At 42.0% G+C, this 20,367-nt stretch overlaps 1 protein-coding gene across 1 annotated transcript in view; it reads left to right on the top strand.

The window, feature by feature from the left end:
* The window catches only part of LOC143935576 (inositol-trisphosphate 3-kinase B-like), a 153,926-nt gene that overhangs the window by 9,393 nt on the left and 124,166 nt on the right, over nucleotides 1-20,367 (top strand). The window contains exon 2 of the mRNA XM_077459553.1: nucleotides 18,135-18,619. Within this exon, the coding sequence (XP_077315679.1) occupies nucleotides 18,293-18,619 (327 nt within the window). The 5' untranslated portion in view covers nucleotides 18,135-18,292. The remainder of the gene's footprint in view (nucleotides 1-18,134; nucleotides 18,620-20,367) is intronic.

Genomic DNA, 20,367 nt, shown 5'->3' with positions numbered 1-20,367 from the left:
AGAATTCAGGAGCCAGTCAGTCTACTCTAGAAGTCACCGAAGATGTACTTCCATAATCAACTATACAACCTGCTCAAAAATGTTCTGTGCTGTTTATTTTTTTAGGCCCGTTGGCTAGCTGCCTGTAGGAATTTGTTCAACCGGGCTCTACTCCTCCACCCTTCGCATGTAACCAACAAAATATTAAACTCTTCATGATAGACATCTTTGTGGCTGGGGTGATTCTGAAGGCTTCAGGAAAGTTTACTTTTTTTTTTCTCAGATGCAACATAAGTGCATAAATCTGGCCATACACAGTTTGAATCTCGGTCGGTTCAGCAGGGACCAGCCAAGATTCAAACCATGTATGGGCAGGCGGAATGTACCCAAATTGATTGATCAATCATCTTGGGTACAACCAGCCTGTTGGATTTTACATGCGATTTTTGCTAGTGGCTAGTATAGCTGCTAGCAGTAACCACTGTGTTTTCCCAGCAGAAAGTGTTGTCAGCGTCAGTGTTGTCAACTTGTGGTTGCAGGAAACAAAAACACTCTGTCTATGGCCAGCTTTAGACAGTTTGTCTCTCGCAGTATTTGACAGTGGTATTTGCAGAGCAAGCTTTGAAGCTTTTAAAGCACCCTTCAACTCCAGTTTGTAAACGTTGAACACAGATCCTAATGAGAGTGCTGGTTGTCACCTTAAACAGGCTGCTAGCAGGCTTCAGCACTACTTGAAGTTTGTTTAAAGCCTGCATTTACAAACAGGAGCTAAGGGGCACTTTAAAGGCTTAGAGAAAGCCGTTTGAAGCTTGCCGAAACTTTCATAAAAACTTGCAGTTTTACACTGTTATACAAGCTGAAGTCCATGTTAAACAGGCCGTAAAGGCAGGAAATTGTTTATGATAAAGCTTTGCTTAGGTTACCCTGCTTTGTCAAATAACTGTAGTCAAAAGTCAGTAATTAGTTATATGTGCATATTAGAGCTGCACAAATAATTGTCAAGAATCGTTATTGGGATCTTGACTAAAGTGTTTCATTATTCTTTCTTTGCAAAGAATTCTCTCTGCTCTTCTGAAGCCACAGCCTTCAAAAGAAAGGAAGAGAAAAACTGGCCAGTCTGCCAAGAATCAATACATTCTTTATCAGTTAAACTTAAGTATAAACATTGTAACAATTTGTCAATGGAATAGACTTTTTGTGTAAGTGAAAAAAGTTTAACCACTTAAACACTAAACCTTTTTCTGACATTTGTTGGTTTCAAGTTAAAATACATTTTTTTTTTCTAGAAATTACTTGGAACCACCAAACATTTTATTTATATATATATATATATATATATATATATATATATATATATATATATATATATATATATATATGTATATATATATATATATGTATATGTATATATGTGTGTGTGTGTATATATATATAATATATATATTTTTTTAGTAGACATCCTAGAGAATAAAATGGTGGTTGTTGCAATATTTTTGTCATTTTATGTCATGGTGTATTTGCGCAGTGGCCTTTCAAATGCATTTTTTTTTTATTACTCTATTGAATTTAAAAAAAAAAAAAACGAAGCAGTAAAGTTAGCACATTTTTTTTTTTTTTTTTTGTATAATGTGAAAGATTTTACATTGCGAGAATCCTGATCTTTTTATTCTAAGCAAAAAGATATGATTCTTATTTTGGCCAGAATCGTGCAGCTCTAGTGCATATTAGACATGTGCAGAGTAAAATATTTCGTTTCGGAATTTCGTTTTCGTCTGGTATGGATATTAAGGGGAACCCCGCGTCAAATTTAAAAAAAAATTGACGTGGGGTTCCCCCTAAAAATCCATACCAGACCCTTTATCCGAGCACGCAACCTGGCAGGCCGCAGGAAAAGAGGGGGGGCGAGAGAGCGGCCCCCCCTCCCTCCTGAACCGTACCAGGCCACATGCCCTCAACATTGGGAGGATGCTTTGGGGGTCTGTGACCCCTCAAAGCACCTTGTCCCCATGTTGATGAGGACAAGGGCCTCATCCCCACAACCATGGCCGGTGGTTGTGGAGGTCTGCGGGCGGGGGGCTTATCAGAATCTGGAAGCCCCTTTAACAAGGGGACCCCCAGATCCCGGCCCCCCCCCTGTTTGAAATGGTAAGGGGGTACAAAAGTACCCCTACCATTTCACAAAGAAAGTGTAAAAAATGTTTAAATAAAACAAACACACTTTTGAAAAATTCCTTTATTAAAAATAAAAAAATAAAAAAAAGATTCCAGCGGCAGTAATCCACTCTTGCTATCCAGCGACGGACGGTCATATCTCCAGCGATGTCTCATGTCATCCAGCGCAGCTCAGCATCCTTCTTCTGTCTCCGTGTAGGAGACATTGCAGGCATTCCGGCGGCTGACGTTTGTTATATACGGAGGGCGGGGCCACCCGTCACCTGACCCCGCCCCCCTCTGACGCAAGGGGAAACCCGGGGTTCCCCGTGACGTAGGGGTGACCCCGCCCCCCTCTGATGTAACGGAAGCCTGCCTGTGTTACATCAGAGGGGTGCGGGTCACCCCTACGTCACAGGGAACCCCGGGTTTCCCCTTGTGTCAGAGGGGGGCGGGGTCAGGTGACGGGTGGCCCCGCCCTCCGTATATAACAAACGTCAGCCGCCGGAATGCCTGCAATGTCTCCTACACGGAGACAGAAGAAGGATGCTGAGCTGCGCTGGATGACATGAGACATCGCTGGAGATATGACCGTCCGTCGCTGGATAGCAAGAGTGGATTACCGCCGCTGGAATCTTTTTTTTATTTTTTTATTTTTAATAAAGGAATTTTTCAAAAGTGTGTTTGTTTTATTTAAACATTTTTTACACTTTCTTTGTGAAATGGTAGGGGTACTTTTGTACCCCCTTACCATTTCAAACAGGGGGGGGGGCCGGGATCTGGGGGTCCCCTTGTTAAAGGGGGCTTCCAGATTCTGATAAGCCCCCCGCCCGCAGACCTCCACAACCACCGGCCAGGGTTGTGGGGATGAGGCCCTTGTCTTCATCAACATGGGGACAAGGTGCTTTGAGGGGTCACAGACCCCCAAAGCATCCTCCCAATGTTGAGGGCATGTGGCCTGGTACGGTTCAGGAGGGAGGGGGGGCCGCTCTCTCGTCCCCCCCTCTTTTCCTGCGGCCTGCCAGGTTGCGTGCTCGGATAAAGGGTCTGGTATGGATTTTTAGGGGGAACCCCACGTCAATTTTTTTTTAAATTTGACGCGGGGTTCCCCTTAATATCCATACCAGACCTGAAGGGTCTGGTTATGGATATTTAGGGGGAACCCCACGTCAATTTTTTTCTTAAATTTGAGGCAGGGTTCCCCTTAATATCCATACCAGACCTGAAGGGCCTGGTAATTGAATTTGGGGGACCCCCACGCTTTTTTTTATTTATTTATTTATTTATTTTTTTATCAATGACTTTCAATGAGTGTTCTCTGTATTACGGAGCCGACAATTCATAATAGCTGCGAGTGATTTTAAAGGACTTTTTTTCCTGCATAAATGACACTTTGTGCAGGGACAATTCTAAGCACGGGAAACATGCGCCCCTTCACAGGCATACTATAGACAACCCCCCCCCTACGAAATTTAAAGGAATATTACACTTTTATTGTTTCACTTTAATCATTATTAAAATCACTGCTCCCGAAAAAACGGCCGTTTTTAAAACTTTTTTTTGCATTGATACATGTCCCCTGGGGCAGGACCCGGGTCCCCAAACACTTTTTAGGACAGTATCTTGCAGAATCTTTTCTCTCTGTCAAATCTTTTTTCTCTGTCGAATATTTTCTCTATATAATCTTGGACTAATAGAGGTAAGGTTAGGCACATTCGAACACAGGTTCTATAGACACAGATTGTTGTCAGAGTCATGTCGAATCTCCTATTCTATATCGAACTGTTGTAACAATGAAAACGAAAATAAAGCATTTATTTATGTCGGATCTTTCGTTTTTCGGATTTTGTGCTTTCGTTATCGTTTGTGCAATGCATAGGTCAAGTAAATCAGTGGTCATCAACCCTGTCCTCAGGGCCCACTAACAGGCCAGGTTTGCAAAATAACCTAGATACATCAAAGTTGATATAATTTACTGCTCAGGATTGCAGTATTCTAGTCTGCATCTCCCCAAGGTAACACATAAAATCTGGCCTGTTAGTGGGGCCCTGAGGGCAGGGTTGATGACCACTGAAGTAAAGGATCCCCCTGCTCCTAAAATGAAGGGGGGGGGGGGGGGCAGAAGAAAAAAGTGTACATTGTTTACCTTACACATCAAATTCCAGCTGCTTTGCCTAGCTGAATGTAATGTCCACACCCTCACTGCATGATATAAAGAAAGCTCAGGAATCCAAACCTAGTGAGAGTATACTTTTGTGCAGTGCTGGATCCCAAATCTTGCAGGAAGACACTCCTGCACAGTACTCTGGAGCATCATCTCATGAGAGTCAGGTTCCTCAACATTTCTCCAAAATGACCCCCTCTACCAGTATATGAAATGAGGAGAAACCTTTCTAACATGGTGCTTGGGTAGAGGTTAAAACCCAGCAGGGGATCTACAGTGGCTTGAAGATTCATATCTCTTGAAATGTTCCACATTTTGCCATGTAACAACCAAAAACATAAATGGATTTTATGTGATGGACCAACACAAAGTGGCACATATTTGTGAAGTGGAAGGAAAATGATAAATGATTTTCCAAATTTTTTATGAATAAATATGTGAAAAGTGTGGCCTGCATTTGCATTCAGCCCCCTTTACTCTGATATCCCTAATTAGAATCTAGTGGAACCAATTGCCTTCAGAAGTCACCTAATTAGTAAATAGAGTCCACCTGTGTGTGATTTCATCTCAGTATGAATACAGCTGTTCTATGAGGCACTCAGAAATTTGTTATAGAGCCTTAGTAAACAAATGGCATCATGAAGGCCAAGGAACACACCAGACGGGTCAGGGATAAAGTTGTGGAGAAAATATCCCAAGATTTTAACATCTCACGGAACACTGTTCAGTCCATCATCCTAAAATGGAAAGATCATGGCACAACTGCAAATCTACCAAGACATGGCCGTCCACCTAAACTGACAGACCGGGCAAGGAGAACATTAATCAGAGAAGCAGCCAAGAGGCCCATGGAAACTCTGGAGGAGCTGCAGAGATCCACAGCTCAGGTGGGAGAATCTGTCCACAGGACAACTATTAGTCATTCACTCCACAAATCTGGCCTTTATGGAAGAATGGCAAGAAGAAAGCCATAAGAAGTTCCAGTTTGCAGTTTGCGAGAAGCTATGTGGGCGGCACAGCAAACATGTGGAAGAAGGTGCTCTGTTCAGATGAGACCAAAATGTAACTTTTTCGCCAAAAGCAAAACACCATGGGGGTTATTTACGAAAGGTAAATCCACTTTGCACTGAAAGTTCACTTGGAAGTGCAGTCGCTATAAATCTAAGGGGTAGATCTGAAATGAGTGGAAGCTCTGCTGATTTAGCATCCAATCATGTGCAAGCTAAAATGCTGTCTTTTATTTTCCTTGCATACCCCTCTCAGATCTACAGCGACTTTATTTCCAAGTGCACTTTCAGTGCAAAGTGGATTTGCCTTTAGTAAATAAACCCCTATGCATGGTGGAAAACTAACACTGCACATCACCCTGAACACTCCACCCCCACCATGAAACATGGTGGTGGCGGCATCATGTTGTGGGGATGCTTTTCTTTAGCAGGGACAGGGAAGCTGGTCAGAGTTGAAGGGAAGAGCAAAATACGGGGCAATCATAGAAGAAAACCTGTTAGAAACTTTAAAATTGCTGTTCACAGACGCTCTCCATTCAATCTGACAGAGCTTGAGTTATTTTGCAAAGAAGAATGGGCAAAAATGTCACTCTAGATGTGCAAAGCTGGTAGAGACATCCCCAAAAAGACTTGCAGCTGTAATTGCAGAGAAAGGTGGTTCTGTAAAGTATTGACTCAGGGGGGCCGAATACAAATGCATGCCACACTTTTCGCATATTTAGTTGTAAACATTTTGGAAAACCATTTATCATTTTCCTTCCACTGCACAATTATATGCCGCTTTGTGTTGGTCACCAACACAAAATCCCAATAAAATACAATTACTTTTTTGGTTATAACATGATAAAATGTGGAAAATTTCAAGGGGAATGAATACTTTTTCGAAACACTGTAACTGTTCCTCCGTGCTATCCAAAGCTAAAAAAAAGTTTTAGGCTGGTCATACACTTTATCTGTATGTTTATTATTTGGGAGGGGGGCTGCAAGCTAAGCAGATCTTGGATTTTCATGGAAAAACCTGTACTATCTTTGTAGGCAGCAACGTAAAATTAGTCCTTTACAGGAGGCACCATAATTGGTCTGTTGCTGTGCCGAAAGCCATAAATCGAATGCAAATACCTTGCTGCATGTGCACCTCATACCCTTTTTTTTTTTTTTTTTTACAAATATACAGCTGCAGGAAGGGAATGTAAATGGTTTTGTAAGCGTAGATGTAGATACCATTTGTGCCTACCATATAATTTGCTTTGCAGCCAATAAAGAGAGCTCAAGTTTCCTTTTAAGGCCCACCTCACAAGACCAGAAATCTAATGCTAATGGCCCTTACATTTAGCCATTGTGCAACTTTAAGCCATACAACTACCTGCAATACTGAATAGACATCTGGTATATATGTTAATTTATCTTGCACAGCACCTCAGGACACACTGTTGTTCAGATGGTATCTTTAAATGAAGTCAAGCTCAGGCCCATCCTCTCCTCTGTGTCCTAATAGTGAGGCAAAAATGTGGAAGGTAGAACACTCAGCGCTGCTCAGGAAGTCACTGTTTGCAAAATACAGTATCTCAAGATTAGGGAATTCCGAGGACAACCTGCACAGGAAGTGTTAGCGCATGCAGACAACATTAGGAGGCTGAATTTCATTGATGCTATAAATCTACGTTTTTCACTAACAATAGGTGTAGGAATGATCAGATCCTGGGAATTTATCTTTGCAGCCAATGAATGTCCTGTTCTTTGCTTATTAGGGGAACTCCCTACAGGCAGTAAAAACCTCCAAGCATCACTTGTGATAACTGAGCTTTTTGTGTGCTCAAAGTTGGGTGCCTTTTGTAAGTAATTATTATCATACAAGGTAGTTCCAAAATTGGGACCATCTCCATGCCTGTTGATTTCCAGGGTGCTTTCTGCATCTGTAATGGTAATGTGATGACGAGTATTCGCTTAGTAGGCAATAGCAAATTGGAAGAAGTTCTTCACCTCATTCCATCTAGGCAATGGCACATTTGTAATAATGTTCACTTTATGGGGGGGATTCAGTAAAGCATTAGCAACTCCATTCTAGTGGAATGGTCACTTTAAAACTTCCTGTGCTTAAATCGGAAAAGCTTTTCCATAGTTTTGTACGGATTCTAACACTTGTCAGATTTAGGTATTTCTTATTTGAGCCACTTAAACAATTTCTGGCTATGGCTGAGGCAAATTCAAAAACTACAGACCAAGTCCTAGATAAGAATATTAGAGGTAATTAAAGTGGAAGTAAACCCTCCTATCATTTTCACCCAAGGAAGCAGCCATCTTGACCTCTGTTTAATCTTCAACTGCCATGTTGTTGCACATGTGATCAGTTATGACACCAGCCATTGGATGGTTTAACAGTTTGGCTGAGAGCACAACCAATGTGACAGTTACATTTCTGGCATGCTGGGAATGTACCTTTTTTTTTTTAAACTGTTAATTTAATGGGTTTACTTCTACTTTAAGACCAACTGAGTTGGCGTACAGAGAGATACCAGTGCTCAGAGTAGGATGGTTGTAGTGAAGGGAATGGCTTGTGCTCTAGGTAACTGATATTAATCTAACAGCTTTCTGCTCAGGGCCTGCGGGTTGCTAGGATACCAGTGGCCGGTAGCATCCTAGCAACCAATGATGCATCCCTGACCCCATTCAGCTGCCAGCCAGGAGATTCCCACATCAAACAGCATAAAAAAAGGGGGCCAGCAATGCTAGCTGACACCATTACCCAGTTATGGCATTGCCCGTATTTGGTTAATGGCAGGCATCACGGGGTATGCAGACCTGATGGGGAACTAGTCCTCAATCAGGCTCCCGTATTAAACAACTCAACTCTACACCCACTGCCCAAGTGGAGTGGGTGGAACCTTATAGGGCTGCTGGGAGAGTTCTCCATCAAGTCCACCACCCTTTGGGTTGAGTGGATAGCAATAGGTAGGTTTTACAGTAGTTGTGGAATCCACCCATTGCTGTCCATTGTCAATCTCAGTTGTTGTGGACCTGATGGGGAACTAGTCTCTCACAACAAAACTCATCGGCTATGTACCTTTATGTGTTACAAGCACAATAGCAAAGAGATCAGCGTTGTGAGAAATGTGACTCTGCGCACCAATTGTAAATTAAACTAAAGCTGAAAGCACAAAAGTGAAAAATCTTAACATATGTGTGTTGAAATATGCTGCACTAATGCATATACCAAAAAACAACAACCAAATCAAAATCATGCTACATATAAACATGTATAATTATGATCCAAAATCACTATATAACAGTTCTTCATACAAATGTCTGTGAAAGGTTGTGATACAATCCACCAATAGTAATTGTATGTTCTTACCAAATTGAACCAAACAGTTCAATTTGGTAAGAACAAATTGTGGGATAGCAGACACCTCCAAGTTCCCTTTTGGGCACACTCTCTCACCTTATGGATCGACCCTTATTAGAATAGTCTTATTGCGCCTTTATTCAAATGAATCAGACTCCATGAACCTAGCTGGACTCTCACAGGGCACCAACAATCCTCACCAGAATTCACACTAGGTAAATCCATCACTCCTGTCAGCTCAGGTTATAAAGCATGGATCAGTGATCAAAATAATACAAAAGCTTACATAGTGCTCACTGAGGTATGTTTATCAATAAAAGAGAGAAAAAAATGCACTTGCGTAATTGAATAAAATTGCCAAAATCACTTTAAGAACATTTAAATGTTGTTTGGGTGAATGGCTCTAACATTGATAATGCACAAATACCTCCAGCTGCATTGAAAAATTATTGCAAAGCACTACCAGGCCACATCCTATGCGTTTTCTTGGTCAACCATCATCAGGTTGTTGTTTTTTTTTTTTTTTGGTATATGATTCAGCACAGCATATTTCCATACAAATAGCTGAGATTGGAGTGGCAGCTATGACCATCCCAACTTTAGTGCAGGCCTCCATGCAACAGACTCGTAACTATTTCCGACATTTGTGGTGTGGCGGCCTAACAGAATTCTAAAATTTGTCTACAACTCTCTTTTCTGAATTCCAGGGTATATTCTGTGTCATGGACAATTATAGTATCTTCTGTATCCTACAAAAAGTTAATTGCATGCATCCTTATGTTTATTGTTTGCTTACAGACTTTGCTGCAGTCTTAGCCCTTGTACACACGGTCGGAGAATCCGTCGGAATGCGTCCTATCGGACCGTGTCATCGGATAATCCGACTGTGTGTGGTATGCATCGGATTGATTCCGTCGGAATATCCGTCGGACCCAATTTTCCAACATGTTGGAAGTATTTCCCGACATACTCCGATCATGTGCAGAGAATTTTGATCGGACCAAGTGCCACGCATGCTCAGATCAAATTCCTACATCAAAGCTATTGGCTACTAGCCTGAATGTAGTCCCATCGTAACTAAATTACGTCATCACGTTCTGAAAGATCGGATTTTTTCGCCAACTTTGTCCGACCGTGTGTATGCAACAGTTTCGGACAAGATCCGACGGACAAGATCCGACGGACAAAATCCGACGGGCAAAATCCGACGGATTTGGTTGTGGAAATCTCCAACCGTGTGTACAGGGGCTTAAGTCAGCCAAATATGGATCGAAATTTGGCAGGGACCTGACAAATATTTGATCAAAGTTTTGGCAGGCTGGTTGTACACAGGTTGATATCAATTGACCAGTGTACAGCCAGCCCGTTGGAAAAATTTCTCTTGATCAGAGAAACTGGCTATAGCCAGCAGTGCTGATCAGTATATTCTGACCGTGGGGAAGTCTTCCCCCTGTCAGAATACAATAGCTTAGTGGGAGGATTCCTCCATCCACATGGAATCATTTTCTTTCTTTCAGCCTGTTGGTTGAACAGAAATAAAAAAAGAAGCTGACTCCTGTATGGCCCCAACCTTAGGCATCCAGTGGCATATACCTCCCAAATTAATGATGACATTTATCTTTAAGTGCTTTAAGCACTGACATGGTTGAAATACAGGTCTTAAAATCTTCTATGGTAAGTAAAGAGGGATAGATATGTGTCCTTTTTCTAAACCCTCTAATTTTTTCTCCTTCACCATTCCTGTATTAGGTGGGCTCTGCCAGTTCTCTTTTCAGTGCTGATCCTGTACAGGAACCAGCAGGGCCATTTTTAAGGTAGGGCAAAAGGGGCAGCTGCCCTGGGCCCTTTCATTGTTGTGGGGCCCAAAGCAGCTGCCTCATACTTGCCAACTATACTGGTTTAAATTTCCTCATCTCTTGAGGTTTTAGTTCTGTGCTGCGTCCCAATATCTCAGTGTGAAGTGCTGCTACTAATGCAGATGAATCACCTGCAGACTCTGTGTTTACATATGAATGCCGGTAATTTACATGTAAATAGCGGTGGCATTCATAAGTAAATAGCGGCGGCTGGTGGCATTCGTATATATATCGTGCCCCCCTGAGGTCATATTCACAGTAATCTCTAGCAACCAATAAACAAGCATAAATCATGTGCTGTAACCTCTAGTAACTAATCAGTGAGTTGTAATGTGTGCTGTAACCTCTAGCAACCAGTCAGTGAGTGGTAATGATACACTGTAACCTCCGGCAACCAATCGCAATAGCTGCCTGATCTAATTCGGTAAACTGATTTTGAGTCTAGCTCCTATTTATTGTATGTCTCAGAGCAGGTGGAGAGAAAAACTGCATGGGGTGGGGGGCAACAAAAGTTTTGCCAAGGGTCCAATCAATATTAAAGACGGCCCTGGGAACCAGGGTCCCAGATTCTGTAATACAGTCTCAGCTATAGTCCTTCAACTGCACCAGGCTGTGCACATCTGCACATCCTATCTATACATTTTCTCTTGTGATGGTGCTGTTCCCAGTGTTTACATCTTTGCGCTAATTTAAGCACCATTGTTTCCGCCTACCTAGATTCCTAAAAGCAGTTATCTCTGCCAGCATCCCTCTAGCTGCCATCCCTGGCATGACAGTTGAGGACACAGTGCTGTGCCTGTGGGAACCTCAAAATTTCCTATTCCCGCTGGTCCCAAGCCAACCCTCATTGAAGCAGAGATCAGAAGCAGAGGGAAAGGAGGGGGAGAGAAGATTGGAAGAGCAGATAATGCTGCTATATGATAATATTACAATCTGCTTCTAAATGTAGTCTGAGTAAATTGATTGAATGATAGAATGAAAACATGTCGCCGAGCAAAAACAAAAGAACTTACAGCTTGTTAGCTGTCAGTATTTTTTTCTTTCCATGGAAATGTTTTATTTTTTTTACTAAAACTAGTGAAAGTGTTTTTTTTTTTCTCACTCTGTTGCTTTGCAATCAGTGTTAGTTTGAATTAGGCTACGTTTACACTTGCAGCAGACCTTGCCGCCTCGGTGGTGGATCACTTTCCAGAGGCATTTGACAGGCGCTGAGAAGGCATTATGTCATCACTTCACAGCCTGTTTTAATCCCATAAAGCCCCCACCACCACACAGCAACCCTGTGTGTCGCACACAGTTACAGGGTTGTTGTTGCACAGTCCTATTCACTCGATTGGGTCATGTTTGACGATGGTCCTGCCTGCCAAATGCAAAGGGGGGAATCATTTTTGCCATGACATGTGCACAACCCTGTTTGGCTGCCTTTGCAGCTTAAGAGGGGTGGTAAATCCATGGATCAGCTGCCTATTTTTCCCAACCTCCGACTGCAAGCCCTTACAGCAGGCATATGCAATTAGCGGACCTCCAGCTGTTGCAGAACTACAAGTCCCATGAAGCATAGCAGGACTCTGACAGCCACAAGCATGACACCCAGAGGCAGAGGCATGATGGGACTTGTAGTTTTGCAACAGCTGTAGGTCCGCTAATTGCATATCCCTGCCTAACAGTCTTTATTTTCTGCATCAATAAGCTGGCTATATACCCAGGAGGGTACCTGGACATGCATGATCTCCCCTACCTGTACTAGATTAAAACAGGAAAATGGCTAAATACACTGCTTGACTTCCTAAAGGATTTCCAATTCTTTACAGCTAGTCTTGTGATTTCCACACTGTGCAGTTGGGCAGGTGTCACATATAGTTCCTACCTGATTCAGCAATTTGCCTATGTCACCTCTCCGCTTCTTGCCTTCTTACTGGACTTTTAATATATATCACCTCTGTACAATAGTTACATAGTTAGTTAGGTTGAATAAAGACACCAGTCCATCCTAAATGAGTGTCTACAATTGTCCCTATCCCTGTACATTGCATCTCATTATTATTTATTTAAGGTACCCATATAGCACATACATGGCACACTCACATTGGTCCCTGCCCTCAAGGAGCCCACAAGCCAAGGTCCCCTACTCACAATCATATACTAGGGCCAATTTTGGACAGAAGCCAATTAACCTACCAGTATATGTTTGGAGTGTGGGAGGAAACTGGAGTACCCGGAGGAAACCCACACAGGCACAGGGAGAACATGCAAACTCCAGGCAGGTAGTGTCATGGTTGGGACTTGAAGCAGTGACCCTTTTTACTGCTAGGCAAGAGTGCTACCCACTACACCACTGTGCCACCCTATAATCTCAGCAAAACCAAAAAACCAAGAGGTAGTACAGTGAACGTATTGGCTTGTAGAAGTGTGTATCATAGGAATGGCTGGCCAAAGTAGTTAAAGCAGAAAACATATATTATATAGATTTTAACCATGTAGTTACAGTGCCTCAAAAGTGTTCATACTTTTTGCTTTGGCATAGAGGTATGGGAGTGCCTATTCTATTCATGACCCAGAAGTCATGGCACTATCAAGAGGATTACTGCATTGAGAAGATACGGCCTAGCACCTTATAATATCTATATTAAGAAAGCTTAGTCTTTTTAAAGAGGAAGTAAACCCTGATGGGTTTACTTCCTCTTTGATTCCCTGCAAAGGTAAAGCATAATGGATTACTATGCATCGCATAGTAGCCCATTATGTGTCACTTACCTGACACAGGAGCCAGCAAAGTCACCGCTGTCCCCTGTAGTTCCAAGCGTTCATCTTCTTGGTGGGTCTCGCTGCTCCAGCGCTGTGATTCCCCGGAGCCGCGATGACGTCACCGGTGGCTGTCTTCGGGTAAATATCTCCTAAACTGTATAGGTTTAGGAGATATTTCTTGGACCTACAGGTAAGCCTTAATCTAGGCTTACCTGTAGGTCAAAGTGGTTTGTAAGGGTTTACTACCACTTTAAAGTGGAACTCTAGGCAAACGGCTAACTACAGTGCCTTGAAAAAGTATTCATACCCTTTGAAATTCTCCATATTTTGCCATGTTACAACCAGAAACGTAAATTTATTTTATTGGGATTTTATGTGATAGACCAACACAAAGTAGCACATAATTGTGAAGTGGAAGGAAAATGATAAATGGTTTTCAAATTTTTTTTACAAATAAATATGTGAAATATTTATTTGTAACACTCCCATACCTCTGTGCCAAAGCAAGCTACTGTATTGCCAAACCCGAGCCCTGCTATGTGAGGACAGGGGAATTACTAAACCCTATGCAAATTCTCCCTTTCCAAAAGTTTTTGGACAGGAACATCTGCAAGCTGCAATGGTGCTGTGCAGAGGATTAATTTAACCCAAAAGTCTATCACCTTATAATGGCTATTTTCCAAACTCAGTACAGGTACACTTTAAAATGGCAGTCTTTGGTGTTTTAGTTGGCCGACATTCTTGTTTATTGAATGATGTTGCAATTATACCATGTTGCCTTCTATTTTCTGGATTTGTAGGATGTTTGAAATTCCCACAGCAAATATCAAGCATTTTTTGCTAATTTTCCATAGAAAATCACCCCAAAGGCTTGTTCAGGCTAAATTTGTTTATTACAATATAGGTTTAAAAAAGACATATGCCAATTGCGTTAAACCAAAAGACAAAATATGATTACCCCTGCTCTAGCAGAGTAAAAATTCCTTCTTGAGCCCTAAAGGCAATCGGATATTCCATCACCAGCTTCTTTCGTTTTATTTCTTCGTATTATTAATATTGATAGCCATTTCGATTTTGTGCTTTTTGAAAAACATTCTCCCTTTTGATGCGATCTACTGAGCTGTCTGGAACTAGCTCCAGTGATAGACTAATCCACCTTTTCACAGCTGTTAGGGCCATGCCAGATGAGCGATTTATGCTCAACGATCCTACCTTTTTTTTTTTTTTTTTTTTTTCTTTGGGCAGTTTCTTGATTGGACAATCATAGTCTTAAGGCCCGTACACACGGTCGGACTTTTTGACAACAAACATGCAAATTAGCTGTTTTGGAGCAACATCCGACTGTGTGTACGCTCCATCGGACAAACTTTTTCTGTTTTCATCGGACTTTTGTTGGCTGTGCGAACGGACAAACTTTCTGGCAACAAAAGTCCGATGGAGCAAAGTCCGACCGTGTGTACGCAAAAGCATCGGACTTTTGTACAAGGTACAAACACGCATGCTCAGAACCAACGCAAAAGATCAGACTACAATACAGAAGTTCACCAAAGGTGGCGCTGGAGTCATTGAACGTCCTCTTTTGAAGCGGTGTCAGTACGTTGTGACGTCATTACGTTTGTGTTTGTTGTCAAAAAGTCCGACCGTGTGTATGCAATACAAACTTGTGGACCACGCCCTTTGTACAAAAGTTTGTACAAAGTCCGACCGTGTGTATGAGGCTTTAGTTCTTTTCTATGGAATCGCTAATAGAGTCATTTTACAGCAATTTGTAGCTTGGTTGCCCAGTGATTGAGTTTGAACAGCGTTCTCATGTTGTATTTTTTAGCTGTACCAAATAAACAAAAGAATAAGCTGTAAAAATTCAAACTACCAATGCCTACAATATATTTTCATTTTTAGGTTTACAAAAACGTAATACATTAGATGAAAAAAAAAAAATGTATATATAGTAGTAGACAGAGGGTCCAAGCCTGTGGGCTGGAACAGCAAGGAAGCTGGAAAAGAGTGCTGAGGTACAGGGTTTGTACAGGAAAAGCCAAAAGGTCTGAAGCAAAACCTGAGCAGCAGAGCTGACCAGAGAGCCAGGTGGCTTGGTATTTTTGTTTATTACTAAATTACTGCTGTGAAGTTGAAACCCCTGCATGGGAATTCAAGCCGTTAAACAGCATAGCTGATGTGGACCCCGCTCACTGGTAGGCTCTACACTAAGCTAAACAAACACCCAACTTTCATATATATTTATTAGGTGATTAGTATTTATAGTGCCTTGCAAAAGTATTCACCCCCTTGCCATTTTTCGTGTTTTGTTGCCTCACAACCTGGATTTAACATTAATTGTTTAAGGATTCGCATCATTTAATTTACAGAACATGCCCACAACTTTTTGTTGTGTGTTGTTTTTTTTTTTTTTTTTTTAATTGTGAAACAAACAAGAAATAGGACAAAATAACAGAAAAAGTCAATGTGCATAACTATTCACCCCCCCAAAGTCAATACTTTGTGGCTATTGCAGCTCCAAGTCACTTTGTATAAGTCTCTGAGCTTGCCATTTCCTACCACTGGGATTTTTGCCCATTCCTCCTTGCAAAACTGCTCCAGCTCCTTCAAGTTGGATGGTTTGTGCTTGTGAACAGCAATCTTTAAGTCTGACCACAGATTTTCTATTAGTCCTTGTACACACGGTCAGACATTCTGACAACCAAATCCGTTGGATTTTGTCCGACGGATTTTGTCTGATTGTACATAACGTGATTACGTTATTTCGTTACGACAGGACTACCTTCAGGCTAGTAGCCAATAGCTTTGGTCTAGGAATTTGATCTGAGCATGCATGGCACTTTGTCCGTCAGAGTAGGCTACACATGATCGGAGTATGTTCGTTCAGAGCATTTTTTCAGAAAATTTTACGGACAAGTTGGAAATCTTGGTCCGTCGGATATTCCGACAGAAACAGTCCGATGGAGACCACACACAGTCGGATTATCCGACAAAACGGTCCGATAGGACACATTCCGTCGGAATCTCCGACCGTGTGTACAAGGGCTTAGATTGAGGTCTGGGCTTTGACTAGGCCATTCCAACACATTTACACATTTCCCCTTAAACCACTCAAGTGTTGCTTTAGCATTGTGTTTGGGGGGTCATTGTCCTGCTGGAAGGTGAACCTCCATCCTAACCTCAAATCACACACAGAGTGGTACAAGTTTTGCTCAAGAATATCCCGGTATTTAGCACCATGCATCTTTCCCTCTGACCAGTCTCCCAGTCCCGACTGCGCATGGTGTTCTTTGGGTGATGTGAAGTGTTGGGTTTGCGCCAGACATAGCATTTTCTTTGGCCAAAAAGTTAAATTCTAGGTTCATCGGACCAGAGCACCTTCCTCCATACATTTTTGGAGTCTCCCACGTGCCTTTTCGCAAACTCAGAACGTGCCATTTTGTTTTCTGCTGAAAGCAATGGCTTTCTTCTGGCCACTCTGCCATAAAGCCCAACTCAGTGGAGTATACAGCTCATTATCGTCCTATGTACAGCTACTCCAGTCTCTGCTGTGGAACTCTGCAGCTCCTCCAGGGTTACCTTAGGTCTCTATGCTGCTTTCTGAATAATGCCCTCCTTGCCCGGTCTGTGAGTTTTGGTGTGTGGCCGTCTCTTGGCAGGTTTGCTGTTGTGCCATGTTCTTTCCATTTGGTTATGATAGCTTTGATGGTGCTCCTAGGGATCATCAAAGATTTGTATATTTTTTTTATAACCGAATCCTGACTTATACTTCTCTGCAACATTGTCCCTTACTTGTTTGGAGAGTTCTTTGGTCTTCATGGCAGTGTTTGGTTAGTGGTGCTTCTTGCTTAGGTGTTGCAGCCTCTGGGGCCTTTCAAAAAGGTGTGTGTGTGTGTGTGTGTATGTATTGACAGATCGTGTGAGACTTATGTCGCGTACACACCGTTGGAATTTCCGACAACAAATGTTCGATGTCAGCTTGTCGGTAAATCCGACCGTGTGTAGGCTCCATTGGACATTTTGTTGGAATTTGCGAAAACAAAAATTTGAGAGCTGATTCTCAAAATTTCTCTGACAACAAAATTCGTTGTCGGAAATTCTGATTGCATGTACACAATTCCGTCGCACAAAATTCCACGCATGCTCAGAATGGAGCAGAAGAACCGCACTGGCTATTGAACTTTTTCTTGGCTCGTCGTACGTGTTATACATCACCACGTTTTTGACGTTCTGAATTTCCAAAAACATTTGTGTGTATCCAAGAAAAATTTTAGCCAACATCCGTAGGAAATAATTCCAAGATTTTGTTGTCGGAATGTCCGATCGTGTGTACGCGGCATAAGATTGCACACAGGTGGATATCATTTGACTAATTATGTGACATTTCTTAAGGTAATTAGTTGCACCAGATCTTTTCATGGGCTTCATAACAAATACGCACATGCGAATTATCAGTTTTTTTATTTCTGAAAAATATATGGATAAAACTATTTTTCTAATTTTACTTCACCAACTGAGACTATTGTGTTCTGATCCATCACATATAACTCAGATTAAAAAAACATTCAACTATAGGCTGTAATGTAACAAAATGAGTAAAAAGCTAAGGGGGTGAATACTTTTGCAAGGCACTGTATGAATGCCAGAAATTCAATTTTTACACCTTTTTAGGATTCACTTTGGATAAGAACAGGTTTTATCTTTCTGCATACAGATAATGCATAAAACTTTACAAATTTAAAGATGTGACAGGATATCATGCACCCGTTGTACTACACAATTCACTTGCAAAGTGTTCCATAATAGTATGCTTATCAGTCATTGAAAGTAAAAGCCATGAAGATGTAAAGATCTACTGTTCCAATTTTTGTTGATTTGCACTCTCTTGACAGATGTCACATGGACAAGAAGCGTGAACCTGAGAACGAATTTTCAGGGCATGCCAATGGAAGAGCAAATAACCAGAGGTCGTGGCTGATCAGTCAGGCGCAATCAGTGAAGTACAACTGTTCAAAGACCAAGTGAAGTTTTTTAGTCGAAAATAAAAACCATGGAGCAACCAGATCAGATCTCTGTGGAGGAAAACTTGCAGAAGTTAACAGTATTACCTTGTGAGACAGAGAAAAAGAAGGAAACTCGAGAGAGCAACATAACACCTCAGCCAAAAAATCACGACAAAGAGAACAGGAAGTCCATAGATGAAGACAACTCGGTAGATATCATGCCAGTGGAAGAGGTGAAAAAGTCAGCGAGGCAGTCAGACAGATCCGTCTCCAGCACTTCTACCTGTTCATCTGTTAACTACTCTTCACCAGAGAGTGACCAGGTCTTCAGTGAAGAAGAGGAGATCCATTCAAAGCGGAAAATTCTTCGAAAGGTGAGGGACCTTAAGGACAATGGTTGTGACTCTTATATAACCTAGAAAGAAAAGGAAAGTGTCTGTGTTGCCGCTAACAACAAGTCAGTTTCTAACTGCCATATTCCTTATACAGGTTAGAACTTTACAGGGAAGATTGGATTCCTTACTGTAGCTGCCCCTGACACTTTCCCATGCTCGGGTTTCCTTTACATCAGCCCCACTGAGAGGTGCTTTCAGCAGCAAAATGGTTGAGAAGCGCAAAGCATATGCAGAAAGGACTTGTTATCTGTGGGCGAAGATGCAAATCAAACCCGCTGAGTTTACTAGACGAAGAAGATAGTGGGAAAAACGAAGGGAGGGGCTGCTGCTGTGGAGTGTAAAATTATAGGTTAGGCATCTAATATGCAGCATTTGTTTTGACACCTTACTTGAAATTACCCTGGTTAAACTCATGGAGATGCTCACCCAGGAGTGGGAGGGACAGTTTGTCATTATCTGCTGGTAGAGGGAAGAAAAGATTTGCAGATAAAAGCACGATACACTGTGTAGGATGGGATGTAAAATCTAATTTTGTACAGAACGTTGGAGATATACCTGCACACAGTTTTTACTATGCAAGGTACATCATTTTTAAAGAAAAGCACAGGCAGAAAGATTATTTGTCAGTTTTAACGGTTTGATTTTTCATCCTTTAAAACTTTTTAAAAAGTGGCCCATATTGGTGTTCTCACTATGGCTTAAAGTGGTTCTAAAAGCAAAAGTTTTTTTTTTACCTTAATGCTCTAAAGTAAAAAACTATTGGGGTGCAGCTCTCACCCAGCCCCCTTATACTTACCTAAACCCCATCTTGATCCAGCGATGTGCATGAGAGAAGCAGCTCTCCTGGGTCTCTCTCTCTCCTTATTGGCTCACACAGCAGTGGGAGCCATTGGGTCCTTCTATTGTCAATCACAGCCAGCAAGCCAATGAGGGGGGGCACTTGGCAGGGGTGGAGGAGCCAGGACTGCTGATGGGGGACCCAAAAATAAGAGGATCGGAGCAGCTCTGTACAAAACCATTGCCCAGAGTAGGTAAGTATAACATATCGTTTATTTATTCTTTCCTTTAGAATTACTTTAAAGTGGTTCTAAAGGCTTCAATGCATGAATGTTAAAACCCCTCTCTGTGCACAAGCCCACCCTAACACTTAACTGATCTTCCTACAGCACTATGCATGATAGCCTTGTCTGGGAATCTGCTTCCTCATTGGCTGATACAGCAGTGGGCACCATTGGCTCCCGCTGCTGTCAATCACAGCCAGTGAGCCAATAAATAAAGAGAGAGGGGCGGGACCGAGCTGGGACCGAGCCACACCTTTGTGTGTAAATGTACAGGTGCAAGCCTGCCTGGGTGCCCCCATAGCTGCTTTCTCTGGGGACACTCGACAGGGTCCTGGACTTCCTGGAAGGGGACCCAAGAAGAGGAGGATCAGGGCTGCTCTGTGCAAAACCATTGACTCCCACTGATGGATTTTTTCACATTAAAATAAGCATGTTATACTTACCTGCTCTGTGCAATGGCTTTAATGTGAAAAAATCCAAAGCTTTACTATTACTTTAACTTCTTAATGCCAACCATGCCGTGGCCAAGAGTTTGAGTAAATGTTACATACTTTGTGTGGTTGAAAAAAGACACCATTCCATCCAGTTCAACCAATAAAAATAGAAAATAAACTATTTATTTTATTTTTTTTACAATCCTATATGCACAATCCCATACCCACATTT

This window comes from Lithobates pipiens, unplaced genomic scaffold, assembly GCF_037356315.1.
Source record: "Lithobates pipiens isolate NorthernLeopardFrog02 unplaced genomic scaffold, aLitPip1_a1.2 Scaffold_10, whole genome shotgun sequence".
Classification (NCBI taxonomy): domain Eukaryota; kingdom Metazoa; phylum Chordata; class Amphibia; order Anura; family Ranidae; genus Lithobates; species Lithobates pipiens.
The sequence above is the reverse complement of the archived record's forward strand: the minus strand, read 5'-3'. Positions and strand labels throughout refer to the sequence as shown.